Source organism: Herpailurus yagouaroundi, unplaced genomic scaffold, assembly GCF_014898765.1.
Source record: "Herpailurus yagouaroundi ecotype Mexico unplaced genomic scaffold, PumYag 250, whole genome shotgun sequence".
In the NCBI taxonomy this organism is placed as follows: Eukaryota; Metazoa; Chordata; class Mammalia; order Carnivora; family Felidae; genus Herpailurus; species Herpailurus yagouaroundi.
Window position 1 is genome coordinate 15,022,054 of NW_024412467.1, and position 19,337 is coordinate 15,041,390.

General features: G+C 44.4%; 1 protein-coding gene and 1 long non-coding RNA gene across 4 annotated transcripts in view; one reads left to right on the forward strand and one right to left on the reverse strand.

Annotated features, from left to right (window-relative positions):
- Positions 1-7,855, forward strand: part of NEDD9 (neural precursor cell expressed, developmentally down-regulated 9) — a 190,517-nt gene extending 182,662 nt beyond the window's left edge. For all 3 annotated transcript variants that reach the window (XM_040460505.1, XM_040460504.1, XM_040460503.1), the window contains 3 exons: positions 810-2,045; positions 3,339-3,428; positions 5,499-7,855. In XM_040460505.1, the coding sequence (XP_040316439.1) occupies positions 810-2,045; positions 3,339-3,428; positions 5,499-6,008 (1,836 nt within the window). In that variant the 3' untranslated portion in view covers positions 6,009-7,855. The remainder of the gene's footprint in view (positions 1-809; positions 2,046-3,338; positions 3,429-5,498) is intronic.
- LOC121020461 (uncharacterized) overlaps positions 1-17,898 on the reverse strand; it is a 32,814-nt gene extending 14,916 nt beyond the window's left edge. Inside the window, exons 1-2 of the long non-coding RNA XR_005786139.1 lie at positions 17,849-17,898; positions 15,761-15,863 (exon numbers count right to left, since the gene is read on the reverse strand). This is a non-coding gene — a long non-coding RNA (uncharacterized LOC121020461). The remainder of the gene's footprint in view (positions 1-15,760; positions 15,864-17,848) is intronic.
- Positions 17,899-19,337: the final 1,439 nt, after the last annotated feature.

Below are 19,337 nucleotides of genomic sequence, written 5' to 3' on the forward strand. Positions count from 1 at the left end.
TTCTGTGTCTCCCTCTCTCTCTGCCCCTCCCCCGTTCATGCTCTGTCCCTCTCTGTCCCAAAAATAAATAAATGTTGAAAAAAAAAATTAAAAAAAAAAAAAGTGAAAGGAAAAAAACACCTCAAAGATAAGTCTAAGGATTCCATATTTAGGGGACTGTGCTAAAAACGAGGTAGTCCGCAAAGGAGAGCCAGTAAGAAGGTACGATAATTCAGTTTGGCAAGCAACTAACACATCTCATATTTATGGAAAGTGTTGCAGCTTCCTCGGAGCATAGACAGGGGTCGGTGCGTTTGATGCACTCTGTTATCCGCTGGGGTATGCCTGCACAGGAAGTACAGATAAGGGAACTGTGTGTCAGGACATTTAAGCAACTTACGCAGCATTTCACGGCCGACAGGTCCAGGGAGAGACCTTGGATCTCCCAACACCCAGTCCTGTGTGTTAACACGTAGTCTGCTGCCCAGCCCGGCTCAGCCGAGGAAGGAGGCCCGGGAGGTGGTCAGAAATGCGGGACTGGGACCCAGGGAGGGACTGGGACCCAGGGAGGGCAACTCAGCCAGGCTCACAACTCACACACAGGCGGCACAGAGGCCACGGGGCGGAACGATCCTGTCAAAGGATGAGGGACGAACAGAGCCGAGCAGAGCCTTGGGAAACGCTGGCCGTCAAGTGGGTGGAAGGTGAAAAACAAGGAGCCAGAGAGGCGGCCTGAGAATTCTAGCCTCATTTTAACGTCCTTTTCCATTTCTGCATGTTCGTATGCGCCAAGCGAACAAATACCAGCTCCTGCTTCCTTTACTTTTCAGGTATATGCCATTTCACCCTCTACTTGCCGAGACGAAGCAGGGCTGAGGGAAAAAGAGTATGATTTCCCCCCTCCGGTGAGGCAATCGGGAAGGCTGGACGTCAGACCAGAGGGCGTTTATGACATCCCCCCAGCCAGCACCAAGCCAATGGGGAAGGACCTTCGCATAAAATATAACTGTGATGCTCCGGGAGCCGCTGAACTGGCCACACGAAGACACCAAAGCGTTTCGGTGAACCACCCACAGCTGGGACAGTCACTGGGCGCCCAGAACGATGCATATGATGTCCCCCGAGGGGTTCAGTTTCTGGAGCCAGCAGCAGAAAGCGGTGAGAAAGCAAACCCCGAAGAAAGAGACGGCGTGTACGACGTCCCTCTGCACAACCCACCAGATGTCAAAGGCTCTCAGGACGTGGTGGACAGTATCAACCGGTTATCTTTCTCCAGCACGGGCAGCACCAGGAGTAACATGTCCACGTCTTCGACCACCTCCAAGGACTCCTCGCTGTCAGCCTCCCCGTCTCAGGACAAAAGGCTCTTACTGGATCCAGACACAGCCATCGAGAGACTTCACCGGCTCCAGCAGACCCTGGAGACGGGCGTCACCAGCCTCATGGCGCTGGTCACCACAGACTGGCGGTGTTACGGATACATGGAACGACACGTCAATGAGATCCGCACCGCGGTGGACAAGGTGGAGCTGTTCGTGAGGGACTACCTCCATTTTGCCAAGGGAGCTGTAGCAAACGCTTCCTGCCTCCCCGAACTCGTCCTCCATAACAAAATGAAGCGGGAGCTCCAAAGAGTGGAAGACTCCCACCAGATTCTGAGCCAGACCAGCCATGACTTAAATGAGCACAGCTGGTCCCTGAACATTCTGGCCATCAACAAGCCCCAGAACAAGTGCGATGATCTGGACCGGTTTGTGATGGTGGCGAAGACAGTGCCCGACGATGCCAAGCAGCTCACCACAACCATCAACACCAACGCGGAGGCGCTCTTTAGACCAGGCACGGGCAGCTCACACGTGAAGAGTGGGTCTGGGAACATCATGAACTCCGCTGAGTACCCACACGCTGCGTCCCAGATGCAGCTGCTGCATCCCGGGGACCACAAGGCCCAAGCCCTCACCAAGCCATTGCCCCCGAGCCTAGGCAAGGACCAGCCTCCTGACTGTAGCAGCAGCGATGGGTCTGAAAGGAGCTGGATGGATGATTATGATTATGTCCACCTCCAGGTAAGGAAACCAGACCCATAAAATCACCTATACTCGTGTCCGGAGAGCCTGGGACACGGAGGGGAGAACATGATTACTGGTTCACAAACAAAATCAGTAGTTCACAGATGGAGGCGATATCGTACTGTTGGGAGAACACTGGCCAGAGAGTCCCGAGTCCCCGGCTCTAGACCTTTCCCCGACACTAACTAAGTGTGATTGACTTCTCAAACCTGCCAGGGTTGTAATTTCTTCATTTGCAACACGAGTGAAGCACAGAGTTGGAGTGATCCATTGATATGCCTCAGGCAAGCAGAAAGAGACTCCCCAAGTAGGAGAGTGGGCCCCCAGATAATCATATCCTCTCCACTTCTGTTGGCATTCTGTCATATAGTTCTGCGTGGCATTTTATTTGAAAAAGGAGAAAGGCACCGTTAAGGGGAAAAAAATGCAAACCTCTATACTAAAGCATGTCTAAGGTCCCTTCAGCTCTATAATGTGTGTGTGTGTTTAATTACCTACAGAAAAACTTAACCCGACCTCAGGCTTACCTTAAGGAACACTGGGCATTTGTCAATTGACGTAGAGCTTAACCAGCACATGGGAAGCTGGACAGGCACAGTTGGCCTCCTACAAGTGGGAAATTCTACCAAGCTGACCTGGGATCCCTTTCACTTTGGGGAAGTCAGACATTCTACCAGGGTCCATTACTTAGAATTTGGTGTGCTGTCTTATTTCACTTGACTGAGAGGCATGGATTATCCTGAGAACTGATGAACTACTACAATTCCCTTGGGTGCAAGAGTCTGGGGAAGGGAGAGAGCTGAGCCCGCCCTCCCTCCCCCATCTCCCAGGGCTAAGGAAAGGTGTGGAGAGAGAGTAGATGGGGGCATTCACCATTCATATGGTGGGTTGTCCAGCTTTGTCTGTTAGAAATACCGACTTGGTGTAGAGTCATAGGTGATTCAACGAAACCAGGAGCGCAGCGTGGATCCCATTAGAACGCTGAGAAACAGTGTTGCTTAAGGAGGTTTGAAGGGGATTGTGGATCTCCAAGAATGGTGAAGTGGAGCAGGGATGGTGGCCTCTCACATGGACACGGACTTGACTTTTCAGCCTTAACCTCCATGGTGACTCTGGAAGTCTGGCAAAGAAGCACACCAGGGCCTGGGGTTCACAGGGCCTAACTGGGCCTGTGGGAAATCGCCAAGGCATTGGAAAATGAAAGGGTATTTACACGTTTGTCAATGAAATTGTTAGCATAAGTGGATCACAGGGGTGATGTAATGTTTTCTTTGTGTTGAAAAATAATAGGGCAAGGAGGAGTTTGAGAGGCAACAGAAAGAACTGCTGGAAAAGGAAAATATCATCAAACAGAGCAAGATGCAGCTGGAACATCATCAGGTAAGTTCACTCAGAACAAAACCTACTGGGTATTGAAAAGATTTCCCACTTAATAAGGAAGGTGTTACTTCAAAAGATTATGGTTTTGATCCTTCCAGCATACTTTGGCATAAATGGGCTCTAAGGCATATAATAGGGTATAAGAACAAAGAGAAAGTTTATAGTGTTGGTAATCCAGCTGGTGTTCCTGGATTATGTCCAAACAGCCATTTTTTTCTGGGCTAATTCTGTATATCTAACATATTAGGACTCTTTGGGTTAAAGCTGTTGGTCTCAAGGAGCAGGACCCACTCAAGCTAGCCCAAGCAAACAGGTTTTATAGTAGGGGAATGCAAGAACAGAAAATGCAGATATAGCCAGGTCTGATGAGAGCTAGGACTATAAATCCTCTCTCCTTCTGTACTTCCTTTGCTTTTCTCTAAATCTGCTTCCTTCTCTATTTTCTAGCAGTTTCCTTTGTTTATCTATTCATTTGTCGCCCCTCTAACTTTACAGAACCCATAAATGGCTACTCAAAGTCCTTTCTACAGATGGCTTTTCGTCTCAGCTTCCTCAGCTGATGGTTTCCTACTGTGGTTCATCAAATTCCTCGGAAAAAAAAAAAAAAAAAGAGCCTAATTGGTTCATCTCTCTCTCTCTCTCTCCTACAACTCAAGCCTATGGCTTGGCTGTTTGTTCTTGGTCCAATCGAAGAGAACGAGGGCAGGATCAAATGTTTTCAAATTACATGCAAGCTCTTAAACAAGGGATTTGGGCAGGGCAGGTTCACTCAACAGTTGGGCATGAGTGGGGCTGATAATGACGGGTATTGCTAGTAACTGGGCACAAAAAAAAAAAAAAAGGCAATGGATTGAGGACTTATAAGCCTTTTAAATTGAAACGAAATAGCATGCAGAGACATGTCCTTGCTTTCGGACCAGCCAACTATGTGACCTCAGGCAAGTCACTTAACTGCCATGAACTTCAGTTACTTATGTCTAAAATGAGAAGATACCCCCAGCTCTCCATCTAATAAGATGATACATTTATGAACATATTTGCAACAGCATAAACGAGATAACTTCAAACATCACGTTGTACCTGGTTATATCCGCTTTGGCATTTGGCCAAGTAGGACAGCAGGGCTTTGGGGAACTTGTTGAAGCCATAGCAATCCCTAAGAGGAAAGCAGAGTCGGTTGAAAAGTAAAGCTCATTATGCATTTCTTGTGGGGGAAGCTGGACGAGGCTATCCCTACTCTGACTGAGCCCCACCTTGGAGCAGATCGCTGAGTCCTAAGCTAAGGTCACAAATAGTCCTCACCTGCAAAAGAAGGGTCTTTCCTGAGATTTGGTGGAATAGCATGAAATTATTATCACTGCAGCTTAACTAATACACCAGCTGGACGCAGGAAGGGAAGAAGAAAGCTAACGCTCATTGAGTCTGTGTGTGAGGAGCTTTTCTTTCAACAGCTCTGAGCAGCTAAATGGTATGATGCACAATTATTCAGATTCCCTTAGAGACGCTCTTCTCCACAATGTACATGTATTTACGTGCATTAGTCTCTCCTGCAGTGCTGGATAATAACATTCACGGATCTTGACTGAAAGAGTAGGAGAAATGGAAAGGGGTCACAGACTGTCATTTATCTAAGAGTCTGGAAGGGACAGAGTCAAGGCTTTCCCAGAGAAGGAACCAACTCTCAGTTTCCCTCGCCACCACTCAACGTTCAATAAACATTTACACAGAGGCTACAATAAACCAAACACCATTCTAAGCACTCTGGAAACCTTAACTCATTTAACCTCCATAAAGGTGCAGGTAACAGAGCTGAGTCTAAGCGCGAGCTGCCTTCCAGCCTTAGGGCAGAAGGGACCAATATGCAGTCACAGGGGCCCGATTCCTTAGGGATCCTCTACGTTTCACACTTTAGGAAAGTCAGACAACCTGACCAAGGCCTCCCATCTAATGAGCACTTGACTCTTGTTGGGGATTAAAATCCCTGTCCTTGAACTCCAAGCCCCGGGGTTCATTTCCGGCACAGCGCACTTGCCTTGCCCTTCAGGAAATCTGCTTTTTGCTTCCTTGCAGCTAAGTCAGTTCCAGCTGCTGGAACAGGAAATTACCAAGCCCGTGGAGAACGACATCTCCAAGTGGAAGCCCTCTCAGAGCCTCCCGACCACAAACAGCAGCGTGGGCTCTCAGGATAGGCAGCTGCTCTACTTCTACTATGACCAGTGTGAGACCCATTACATCTCCCTCCTCAATGCCATCGACGCCCTCTTCAGCTGTGTCAGCTCCGCGCAGCCCCCGCGCATCTTCGTGGCCCACAGCAAGTTTGTCATCCTGAGCGCACACAAACTGGTGTTCATTGGGGACACGCTGACGAGGCAGGTGGCCACCCAGGACATTCGCCACAAAGTGATGAACTCCAGCAACCAGCTCTGCGAACAGCTCAAGACTATAGTGATGGCGACCAAGATGGCCGCCCTCCATTACCCCAGCACCACGGCCCTGCAGGAGATGGTGCACCATGTGACAGACCTGTCCAGGAACGCCCAGCTCTTCAAGCGCTCTTTGCTGGAGATGGCAACCTTCTGAGAAGGGCAGGAAGAAGGGGGAGCTGAGCACGCCACCAAGGAAAACTGGAAATGCTATCTGGTTTTTGTAAATGTTATCTATTTTTGTAGATAATTTTATATGAAAATGAAATATTTTAACATTTGATGGGGTTAGATGACATTCAGAAATTCAGGGAGCTCGAGGGGGAATTTTTTTTTTTTTCCCGTGTGGTTCTTATGTAAACACGTAAGCATCTAAGGCGTCAGCTGTACAGAAACGTGTCCATGTGCGTGCGTATGCCTGTGTATGCACGTTCGTTTGTAGACGTCTGTCCGAGACATTCCAGTAGAAAACATGAATTAAGAAGCACCTTAGTAACCACCTCCTAATGCTGCATTTTTTTCTTTTTTTTTTTTTTTGTTTTTTTTTTTTTTTTTTTTAGAAAACATACCAGCTAGTTGTAATATTGCTATATGTATACTAGCAATTATCCTGAGCCTGTCACTTCCAAGTCTGGGAAGCACGTATACATGCAAATGTTCACCTTCCAATAATGAGGCATGATGTGACTTGTTCTTGTTTTGGGGCCCCTTTCAAAGTCGACCTTCTCGGGCACATTGTGGCAAAATGCCGCACTTCTGATGGAGGAAGCCCTGTTAGAAGTTTCAGGAAGTGTATGTTGATTCAAGCACTGATATTTTCGAAGTATTTCAAGGCCATATCCCCAGTTGGGGCTGGGTTGTTTCAAAACAGAGAGGACATCACAATACAAGGAGAGCACATGTTTCCCCGGGGCTTTTTGATCATCTGCGTTTATGAGTGATTTGGCCATGAGGCTTTCCAGAGGGTGTTTTACATTTGCAAAGACCAGATTATTTGCAGCAGGAATTCATAAAGACATATCAGACTACGATTGTCCACAAAAAGCAGGGATGGTTCCGTTCTGTCAGGTTTAAGTAGAGGCCTTTTTGGACTCTCAACATTCACTTGGGTGCTACCACCGTCATTACCTGAGGAAAACTGACCAGTTTTAGTCACTTAAAGGTTAAGAGCCTCCAGGCCACATCCTATTCTATGAGAATCCATTGCTTGATCTCACACCCTTCTTCAAACATGCAGCTGCTGACCCAACACTGAGCCCATCCAGTCTTTACAATTCTGTCTGGCCCACGGCCCTGTGTAAACAGCCCATTGCCATCTCACAGCTCAGCAAAGTCCGTTCCATAGTCTTCCCCCTTAAATCTGTTGGTGTTGGCACAGTACAGACACAACACAAGCCATCAGATTCATCTTGGGGCAGATGAGACCTTTCCTACCCAATGGGTAAAGGTATTCTCACATTACCAAGTCAGGAAGCATGTTATCTATGGGCTTTTGGTCCCGTTCTTATTTAATGGTTCTAGTCTAGCCTATTGGAAAACGTTTTTATTTTGCAATATATGCCTTGACTTAATTAAGCTTGCTTGTTTTAAAAAACAAATCATTGGAACAGGAAGGGATTTAAGAGAGAAGAATGTGCGATCTAAGTGTGATGGAAAAAAAAAAAATCAGTGAAACATCATAGAAGGTGCTTTTGAAAACAGCCGTGATTGTAGCTCTCCAAGTTCTCTGTCAAAAGATGATTACAAATTGTATGGTTATATGACAAGTAAGTTTGTAGGGAGGAAGGAGACTGCTGAAAATCAACTAAGCAGGAGTTCAAAAGTGTCCCTATAGATTCCATTGTATAATAATGTGTATTTCTTAGGAGATGGCAGACTTGTTCTAAGCTACGTGGTGACATTTCACGTTTTCGAAACCAAAACATTCAGTCTGTATTACTCTTTCCCATCTTGTATGTAAAGGTTATTTTTTAAACATTAAATTTTTAGATCTCGATTTCCAAAGGCACTGGGCTTTCTTTTCCATATTTCTCTTTGTCACAGAGCAATACTAGAGATCTGGATTTTTTTAGGAGAATTGAGAGTTGTGTATTTTTTCACTTGGTGTCACTTCAGAGTGTATTTACATATGAAGAAAATTCTGCGACCTGTGGACATTGCCAAACCCAAATATCTGGAACAAGGCTTGGCTTCCCCAGAAAGCCTGTCCATTTAAATCATGGGTACGATGATTTCTACCATCATAATACGGATGATACCATTTGTGAGGTTTTAGAATCAAAGAGAGTTGCTTAATTCATTTTGGAAGAGACCTAAAGAAACAGTTAAAAGAAAACTAGATTCGATGAAAATTAGACATTCATATCCACATAAATTATTTTTAATGTTTAGCCCCCTCTTTCACACAGGTATCCTAACTGTGAGATGAACAGATGAAGTTATTTGTATATATTTTGTATCATTTTGTCCACATCTATAAACATGAGCTGAGTTTTAAGAAAAGTGTCAAGACACTTCAATGGGGAATGAAGTCTTTTGAAAACATCGTACAGGAACAACTGCATCTCTCCATGGAAAAAAACAAAGACTTACCTTACAGCCTACACAACACTGAAATGGAGCATAGACTTACATGTAATACTTCTAGAAGAAAACATGGGAGAAAATCTTTGTGATTTCAGGTAGATAAAAGTTCCTTAGATAGAAAAATAAATAAGTAAGTAAATAACGGGTGCCTGGGTGGCTGAGTCGGTTAAGTGTCCGACTTCGGCTCAGGTTATGATCTCCCGGTTCATGAGTTTGAGCCCCACTTTGGGTTCTGTGCTGACAGCTCAGAGCCTGCAGCCTGCTTCAGATTCTGTGTCTCCCTTTCTCTCTGCCCGTCCCCAACTCATGCTCTGTCTCTCTGTCTCTGTCTCTCTCTCAAAAATAAAAAATGTTAAAAAAATTAATAAGTAATGAAATAACTAAATAAATGAATAAATCATAAAAGAAAAAAATCGATAATTTGGACTTTACCAAAATTAAAAACTCTGCTCTTCTAAGGAGACCATTAAAAATACAAAATGGCAGCCTGCAAAGCAGGAGAAAATATTTGCATCACATAAATCCACCAGGGACATTAATCAGAATGAAGAGATGATGAAATTTTTTTTAATGGGCAAAAAATGTGAACAGAAACCTCACAAAAGAAGACATATGAATGGGCAATAAGTAAATGAAATGTAAACACACCAAATAGAGTCAATAAAATTAAGCAGGCAAGCCATCCCAACTGTTGACGAGACGGGAGCAAATGGAACCCTCATACACTATTGGTGAGAGTGTAAAATGCTACAAACACTTGGGAAAATACATAGGCAGCTCCTTAAAAAATTAAATTTATGCCTAATGTATTACTTAGGAAACCCTCTCGTACGTATTTACTCAAGAGAAATAAAAGCATATGTCCATACAAAGACTTGAAGAAGAGTGCTTATAGCAGCTCTATTTGTAATAGCCAAAATCTAGAAACAACCCAAATCTGCATCTGTGTGAATGAATAAAACCACTATTGTGTATCTACACAGTGGAATACTACACAGAAATAAAAAGGAACGACAAAATTGAAACAAAAACAATATGATTGAATTTCAAAACCATTGCGACATATAAAAGAAGACAGACAAAACAGACTACATACGGTATGTTTCCATTTACACAAAATTCTAAAAATGCAAATTATAGTGACAGGAAGCAGCTCAGTGGTGTCCTAGAAAGAGGAGGGGTGGCAGGGATTCCAAAGGAGCTCAGGGAAACTTTGGGGAAATCATGAAAATGGCTATTTTATTGACCATGGTGACAGCTTCACAGGTATACACCTGTCAAATCATCAGTTTGTACACCTGAAATACATACGATTTATTCTTTTGTTAGTTATGACTTTTTTAAAACTAAATGATCTAAACGCACCAATTAAAAGTCAGATTCTCAAACTGGATTTTTTTTAAAAGCAAGACTAAGCTATATACTATTTAAAAGACACCTGCACTAAATGAAAATATACATATAAGTTTAAAAGCAAAAGGGATGGAAAGAAATGTACCCTGCACATTCTGATTTAAAAAGAAAGCTGGAGCAGCTACATTAGCAGACAAAGAATTGAGAACAAGGACAAAGGAGGACACTGCAAGATAAAAGGGTCAACTCATAAAAAAATTATTTATTTTGTACGTACTTAATCACAAAGTTTCAAAATTTATGAAGCAAAAACTGATATAACTGAAAGGAAAAATGGGAAATCTGTAATTAAAGGTGGAGATTTAGATACTCCTGCTTCAGTAATTAATAGAACAAGTAAACAATTACCAGTAATAACTGCTAAAGATTATTCCAGGGAGCATCTGGAACTCTCTACCCTGCTGGTAGGAATGTAAAATGGAGCCACCATTTTGGAAAATGGTTTGGTAATCTCTTATAAAGTTAAATATACACTTACCATGTAACCCAGCAATTCCAATCATAGGTATTTACCCAAGAGAAATTAAAATATGTATGTCCACACAAAAAACTAACTTGCTTTATTCATCATAGTCCCAAAGGAAAACAATCCAATGTCATCCACAGGTGAGTGGATAAATAAAGTGTGGTCTATTCATACAGTGGAACACTATTCATTAATAAAAAGGAGTGAGCGCCAGTACTTTCTCTGACAACAGCCATAGCAACATTTTTCTAGCTATGTCTCCTGAGGCAAGGAAAACAAAAGTAAAAATAAACTATTGGGATTACATCAAAATATAAAGCCTCTGCACAGTGAAGGAAATAACCAACAAAACAAAAAGGCAACCTATAGAAGGGGAGAAGATATTTGCAAACGGCATATGCAATAAAGGGTTAGTATCCAAAATGTATAAAGAACTTATACAACTCAACACCAGAAACCAAATAATCCAATTAAAAAATGGGCACAAGGGGCGCCTGGGTGGCTTAGCTGGCTGAGCGCCCGACTGTTGATTTCATCTCAGGCCATGATCCCAGGGTTGTGGGATTGAGCCATGTCAGGCTCTGCACTGAGTATGGAGCCTGCTTAAGATTCTCTCTCTCCCTCAGTCCCTCTCCCCTGCTCCCTCTCTCTCTCTCTCAAAACAAATAAAAAGTGGGCAGAAGCCATGAACAGACATCTCCCTGAAGAAGAGATACAGATGACAAATTGATACATGAAAAGATGCTCAACACCACTTCTCATCAGGGAAATGCAAGTCAAACCACAATGAGATACCACCTCACATCTGTCAGAATGGCTAAAATAAAAAACACAAGGAACAAGTGTTGGTGAGGATGTGGAAAGGAAGGGACCCTCGTTCACTGTTGGTGGGAATGCAAACTGGTACAGCCACTGTGGAAAACAGTATGGAGGTTCCTCAAAAAATTAAAAATAGAATTACCATATTATCCAGTAATCACACTGCTGGGTATTTACCCAAAGAATACAAAAACACTAATTCAAAAAGGATATATACACCCCTATGTTTATTGCAGCATTATTTACAATAGTCAAATTATGGAAGCAGCCCAAATGTCCATCAATAGATGAATGGATAAAGAAGGTGGTACACATACAAGCAATATTACTGAGCCATAAAAAAGAATGACATCTTGCCGTTTGCAACAACATGGATGGAGCTAGAGAGCACGATGGGAAGCAAAATAAGTCAAAGAAGGACAAATACCGTACGATTTCACTCATATGTGGAATTTAAGAAACAAAACAAATGAACAAATGAAAAACGAGATGCACCGAAAAAACTGGTGGTTACCAGAGGGGAGGTGAGTGTGGGGACGGGTGACACAGACAAAGGACATTAAGAGCACACTTATCATGATGAGCGCTGTGTAACGTACAGAATTGCCGCATCATATTGTACACCTGAAACTAACATAGTGCGATGTTAACTCTAAAAAAAGAAAGCAACCAAAACAAAAATAAATAAATAAATAAAAAGGAGTGAATTAACGACACATGTAACAACATGGATGGATCCACCTTAGAAACATTTTGCTGAGAAAAAGCCACCCAAATAAAGAGTACATATATACGAAGTTCTAGAAAACACAGATCTACTTGGCAGTAACAGACATCAAGTCAGTGATTTCCTGCAAGGGTGGGAGTTGGGAATAATTCGGAAAAGAGGACGAGGGAACTTTTTGGTGTGACGGACACGTTTTATTTCAGGGCCATACATACGTGTTATATCTGCACTGTACGATGGAGATGTTTTATCACTTGCGCTGTCCAATATAGTAGGCAACAGTCACCTGTGGCTACGGAGCATCTGAGAGGTAACTAGCACAACCGAGGGACCGTTTTAAGTTTCAGTTCGTTTTAGTTCATATTAAATAGCCATATGTGGTTAGTGGCTATGGTATTGGACAGTACCGTGTCTACATCTTGAGCCTTAGGGTAATTATGCAAGTGCAGAAATTTGTCAAAATTATAATATCTACTCAAAACGGCTGCATGTCATCACAGGGACGTCTAGCTCAATAAAGTTGATTTTCAAAAGAGGTAAGGCATTTCCCAACTGATTCTAATGTTCCATTTTTTTGCCAAACCAAAACTGCCAATGAATTCACCAGAAACGCTGGCGGGCCCCCCCCCAAAAAAAAAAAAAAAAAAAAAAAGGGCAAATAAGAAAGTTCAGCTTTTTAGTGACAACCCCGGGCTAGTTCAAGACTCACCAGGAAGACAAAGACAGTTTCCTGCTCCCCTAGTCAGTTAAAAGTCTGTCTGGGCTTTAGATGTTTCCCCACATACCACATCCACATTCTTCACAGTTTTTGAGGAAGGATGACAAAAGAAACTGCCATTCACCAGAGGATATGAAAAACAAGGATTCATGCATTCATTGAACATTTCTTGCCTGGCCGCCACAGCACGGATCGGCTGTGCCCATCAAGACAAGGGCGGCCCCAGCCCGAGGAGTCGTCCAGCCTCCCAGCCAGGGTCTCTACCTGCTCAGCAAATGTGTGGTGCCCCAGCGGGGGCAGGAAGGAAATGGAAGTCCTGCTCTCGGCTTTGCTTTGTTTGAAGCCAAAAGTAAACATGCTTTGGAAACAATTTAAGACAGATTACAGACAAAAACCCAAGTGAAGGTCAATCTTGTATGAAGAGCTTTAAAATACAAGTACTTTTTAGACGGGACCCAAGAAAGTGAGAGGACAATGAAATCCATACAGAGAGAAAGAAAGAACACTCAAAGATTGCCTGGCCTGTCCAGGGATTTGCTCTAAGGATTCCCATTTGCTTAACACTTGGGAAGTCTTCTCGAAAAGGCGGCCGTCATGATAACAAATGCCATGTTCTGAACACAGCACGTGGTAGGGTGGAAGGCGGTAAGGACGGGCCTCGAGGATCCTGAGAGCTCAGTTAGGAAGCCCTCGTGTCCATTGTAGGAGAAAGGGCGAAGGGAGCCTGGGCCAAAAAGGAGAGAGAAGCAGACAGACTCCAGGCGTACAGGAGAGGGAATCAACACGATTGATGAATTGCACATGGCGTCTGATGCAGGGGTAGCTATGCTGAGGGTTTCTGGTTTGGGCATCGGGACAGATGTGGACCCATTCTGAACTAGGAAGCACCACAGTTCTGGACGTCTCCACGAAAGCAGCCTGGGGTGAACACTATCCCAGCCTGGCACTGAACCCCGAGGCTAGGCAAAAGAGGGAATAAACAAGGCCATAGAAACCCCAAACAGTACCACGGGAAGACTCCGTTCAGCCCACCCTTCTTTCCTCCCAGGTCCTGAACGTGTAGGCACACGCTTATTTTGTGCTTGAAAGCAAGAAAAGAAAAGAAAAAAACAACCTTGAAAGGGTTTTAATGAGTAGAGGCCAGGACACCGGAGAGAAACCTTTAAAAGGGGCAACGGAAAAAGTTGGGCAGGCTGACTTTTATCTCAGGGTTTACTGTTACCAGTCTCTGACACAAATTCCTCCACTGCCTGGAGGGAAGATGGAGCCCATACCTCACAACACGATTTAAGCCCATCTCCTACCAACTATAATTAAGAAAACTGAGTTAACAGAAAGGGCACCCTCGTTTGTCTCCTGGTGGACAATTTTCCAGGGAGACAAGAGTCAGCAAGGAATGATGTTAAATGAAAACATACCCTTAATTTTCTCCGGCCCGCCTGGCAGTTAGGATACCATCAGACATCAGACACTATCTACCCTTCCCCCACAGCAGTTACCACGCAAAAGCAGTTTATGAGTCTCCTTTATGACCCAGGGAGCATAACAGAGGGTTTTTTTCAGAACTGCCTGAACCCTTTGTGATTTAAATCCCTATCAAAGAAGTTGAAGTCTCGAAGAACAATGGTTCTGAACGGGACATTTTAAACACTGCAGAAAGAAGGAACATATTCAAGAGTCTTGCACAACGTTGAACTACCAAGACAAAGGGGTTGGTGTGGTGTATTTTTAGGAGGATGTAAAAATGTAAATGGACCGCTTGAGTTAAGGTTGTCCTTCCCCCTGGGCAATTATTTCCACCTATCTGTCTAGACATCCAATCAACACTAGGGAGAAAACCTAAGAGTTGACAAAAGAAGGTTTTAGTTGAATAATGGGTCCCCCGGTCTTGTTTGCAAAAGGAAAATCAACAAGCAAGAAAACAAAAGGTCTACAAAGAACCTTCAGAAGAGGGCCTGTGGGGGCCTGTTGTGTGGAGGAAAGCGTTCTGGAGAAAAGTTAGCATGTCCTGTCGCTTGCAAAGGGGACCAGACTTGCGTGTTTACACTTCCCAGGCAGCCGCCCTTATTGGAAAGGGCCGTCCAAGAGTCCTTTATGTCCCTGCCACTGCAAATGGCCTTCACTCATTCACTCCAGGTAACAATGGCTTTATCTGGACACCACCTAGGATGGTTCTGAAGCTTTTCATTTAGTGCCTACCATTTTGCTGATCTAAAGCAGAGTTCACTCGGGAGCCCTCAGGGTAGCCTCACACAGCGCCCCCCTGTGGTGAGTTGGGGAAACAAAAAGTCCGGAAGGGCAATTTGGCTTTTCTGACAGATTCTGCCACCACCCTGCTTTTGCAGGAGATGCTAACGCAGACCTCGCTCGATGTTACACATATAAGCTTTTTTTTTTAATGTTTTTATTATTCATTTTTGAGAGAGAGAGAGAGTGCAAGCAGGGAAGGGGCAGAGAGAGAAGGAGACACAGAATCCAAAGCAGGCTCCAGGCTCCGAGCTGTCAGCACAGAGCCCGATGCGAGGCTTGAACGCACAAACCGGGAGATCATGCAAACACTGAAGTCGGACGCTTAACCGACTGAGCCACCCAGGCGCCCTACAAATATAAAGCTTTTAAAAGAATTCTGCTGTGCTCTAGAAACACATAGCACTGCTCTTATTTCTCTGCCTGCACCTGTCCCTATTCTATTGGATATTTCAGACATAGGGCATCTGGAGTTCTTCTTCTCCATCTCATGGCCTGGAGTTCAAGTCATGTTTGCTGACTGGCTAACTGACCACATGAATGACTCTATTCCCCGAACGTCTCCTACCAATCCCACATTGGAGAAGCCCTTTGAACCAAAAGGACTTTGCAGGATCCTTACAGATAACAAATAAAATCTGAAATCCCTCCAAAGGGCAGGATTTAGAGTACTCATAAGTTCCGGTTGCATTGTTTCCCTTCATGTAAGTGATTTTCCATCATTCCTTTTAGTGCCTTCTTGTTGTGGTGGTTGTTGTTGCTGGGTGACTGCCATTTCGCTGCCAGCAATCTCCTGAGGTGGGATTTCCGGTTTCCTAGCTCCCTGCGGGCACAGCTCCAGGGCACTCCCTTGCAAGTTGGTGTAATGAGGCCAAACCCTCTGTCCCTGGATTTAGAATCTGTGGCTTTGGATTAAATGTGGTGTTACGTTACCTTATGTGCTCTCTCGATGGGACTCGCCACTTCTGTTTCTTCCCCATCCTGATACTCAGATCTTTAGACATCACAGCATTTACAGACCTTTCAACCACGGGACCTGGAAGTAAAAATCAATTACAGAGAAAATTGACAAGAGGCTAAGTGTTCAAGAAAAGCTCTATTACCAATAAGCAAAGCAAAGCAAAGACAGACGTATCCACGTTTAAGCATCGGGAATGTTTTGTCTCTTCTGAGTAACTGATCAGTTTTTTGTCATGGAAGTGAGATTTTTGTAACTAATTGATCACGTTTTCCTTTTTGCCTTTCCCATAGAGAAGTTCTGAGACAAATTTGATGCCAGTGTTAGTAACTATTTAGTGACCTACGGCTTGAGTATATGGGTTCTAACTTTTCGTCTAATCTTCTCTACCTAGATTCTTCGCTGTCCTCTCTTTTTAGCATACTATCTTTAATATCACATGCATTCGTGGAAAATATTTTGGCTGTGTAAGAGCTCAGATGCTCATGGGTATGTAAAGAACCAGGGCTCTGCTTCTCCTTCTGCAGAGTCAAGATGTTCTCTAGGAGGATGGGCTGGGTCAGTCCTACTGGGCTCACAGCCATTCTGCCTACTGCCCAGGGTTCTGGGCTGGGACCAGTTCCACTGGCGATTTCCGACACCCTAAATCAATCCTTCGTTGCAACGTCTCCCAGGTTTGGATGTGAAGCCAGTCCAGATTTCCATTTCTGTTGCTGTCTGCCTTCCCTCAAGGAACCGGTGCCCTTTCCTGAAATGTGGTCTCAGACATTACGGGTGAGGATCCCATTCCTTGTTCTCTCGGGAGGCATCTCAGCCGCTTTATCATTTCACAGATGCAAGCTTGACTCATCAGGGCCCAGAAACATCAAAGCCCCAAAGCTCTACCTGCGAGCAGTCACTCAGCCCTAACGAAATGCCCTGTGACGACTGGAAATCACAACAAAAGATGTGCGGACTTTCCAGCTGCAGGTGGAAGGAGCACATATTCCCCACTTGTAACATTCCCGCGGAAGGGAAGGGAAGAACTTGCTTCCACCCTCACACACATACGCGTCTCCCTATGACTGGTGCCTCCAAGTGGCAGAGAAACATCCTTCAGCCTCCCCCAGACGGCTTATTAGCGGCAAGGGAAAAATAGTAATTATTTTGTCTGAGAAATCAGACAACCGCTTGATGGAGCATGGTGATCCGAGCCACCACCACCAGCGAGGGGCAGGCGGATATCGTGTGTCTCCAGAGATAAGATCCTGAGCCGGTCACCGCGTCTCCTATGTAGGACTGAATCTCCTTACCTAATCGCGACAAGGCATCAAACACAAGATGAAGAATGCTTGTTCTATTTTGTTAAAGGCAGGAGGGGAAACATACTCTGCAAAAAAATATCAAGGTCACACAAGACACGGGAAGGGGATGAAATGTGTCCAGATGAAGGAGGCAAGAGAGATTTGACAACAAGAATACCTAGAACTGGGGCGCCTGGGTGGCGCAGTCGGTTAAGCGTCCGACTTCAGCCAGGTCACGATCTCGTGGTCCGTGAGTTCGAGCCCCGCGTCGGGCTCTGGGCTGATGGCTCGGAGCCTGGAGCCTGTTTCCGATTCTGTGTCTCCCTCTCTCTCTGCCCCTCCCCCGTTCATGCTCTGTCTCTCTCTGTCCCAAAAATAGATAAACGTTGAAAAAAAAAATTAAAAAAAAAAAAAAAGAATACCTAGAACTAGTCTGGATCCCATCCTGGCGGAAATGAGAAAAGACCTTATTACTGGGTTAACTGTCAACACTGAAATATAGACAGCGAATGAATAGAAGTATCTCATCAGTGCTACATTTACTAAAGATAGACATGCGCTGATTGCGTAAAAGAACGGCCCTATTCCTAGCAAATACGCACTGATGCATTCTAGGGTAAAGGGCCACCGTGTGGGTATTTGCGTCTCAGAAGAAGAACGTTACACACGCTAACAACAAAGAATCTCAGGAAGTGTGATATTCCTTGTCGCACCTTCCTTTACAACCTTTCTGTAAATTTGGGATTACTTCCAAGTAAAACACTTTAAAAACAACAATACCTCAATCTTGGCCTCAGCAGAAGAACCTGGGTTTAAATCTTACTCTCTGCAAAGCTTGATCTCCTCGTCAGTAAAATGGGCATAATAATAGTTGCTGTGTAGGAGGCTTGTTTCAAAGCTGAAATTAAAACGTAATGTTTATGAAGCATTTAGAACGGGTTCTGGCCTACAGTCAGCATCATGCAATTGGTTGAAAAATGTGTCACCACAATTCTGAAGTTAAAAACAAAACAAACACACAAAACAGCTTTTTCCAAACCTAAAAATCCCCTCTTAGGAGCCATTGACTGACTAAATTAACACATCAGTGTTTTCAACGACTTAGCCTGAACTGTGTGTTAATTGCTAGGTGGCCAATCAGACAGATACGGTTCATCGAGGAAGGTCAGAAAGGTGGGGGGAGCTTAAGCTATTTGTGTAACTTTGCTTTTATAAGAACAGTGAAATATATTACAAATCAGATATTCAGTTAAAATAAACACAGAGACGGGCACCTGGGTGGCTCAGTCAGTTGAGCGTCTGACTTCCGCTCCGGTCAGGATCTCATGGTTTGCGAGTTCGAGCCCCGTATCGGGCTCTCTGCTGTCAGTGCACAGCCAGCTTCAGATCCTCTGTCCCTCTCTCTCTGCCCCTCCTCCACTTGCACTCTCTCTCTCAAAAATAAACATTTAAAAGAGTGAAAAAAAAAATAGAATAAAATAAAATAAAATAAACAGAGAAAATAAGTACTCATTGAACTGAACACATTTGAGTATTATATTGAGTTTCCAATACATAAGGGGGGAGAGGAAATACGATAATATCCTAGATGGTCCAGCCTTGGGGCGCCTGGGTGGTTCAGTTGGTTAAGCGTCTGACTTCGGTTCAGGTCATGATCTCACGGTTTGCAAGTTCAAGCCCTGCGTCGGGCTCTCTGCTGACAGCTCAGAGCCTGCTTTGGATTCTGTCTTCTTCTCTCTCTGCCCCTCCCCACGTGTGCTGTTTCTCTGTCTCTCAAAAATAAGTAAATGTAAAAAAAAAAAAAAAAAAAGAAAAGAATTTAGATGGTCCAGCCTTGTTCGGGGCCACAAAGTAAGCAGAAAGTCAGAAATGGTCTCCTCACAGCCATGACTTGTTTCAAATTTCATAGGAGAATGCCCTATTACACCAAAAACCCAATGAAAGAAAGGTAAAAATCTCCTCTTTTCAGCCTCTACTGTTGTTTCTCCTGGAAGACAGCAGAGTTAGGGCAACTAGGAGACTTTTTTGCAAAGTTCCTCAAGACTCTTGTCAGGAAGCCCTCTTGTCAACAGGGCCCGAGTGAGCTCTCTCTCCAACCATCCCTGGGCTCCAGGGTGCCTCAAAAGGCCACCTGGTTCATCCTCCGGGTTCAAAAACAATGATCACCTACAGCAACCAAGGGATGGTGTGCCTCCAACCCAGCAGGTCAAGGTGATTGCAGCGTGGAGACGATGATGAATATTCGCTTGGGCTACCCCAGAGATAACCA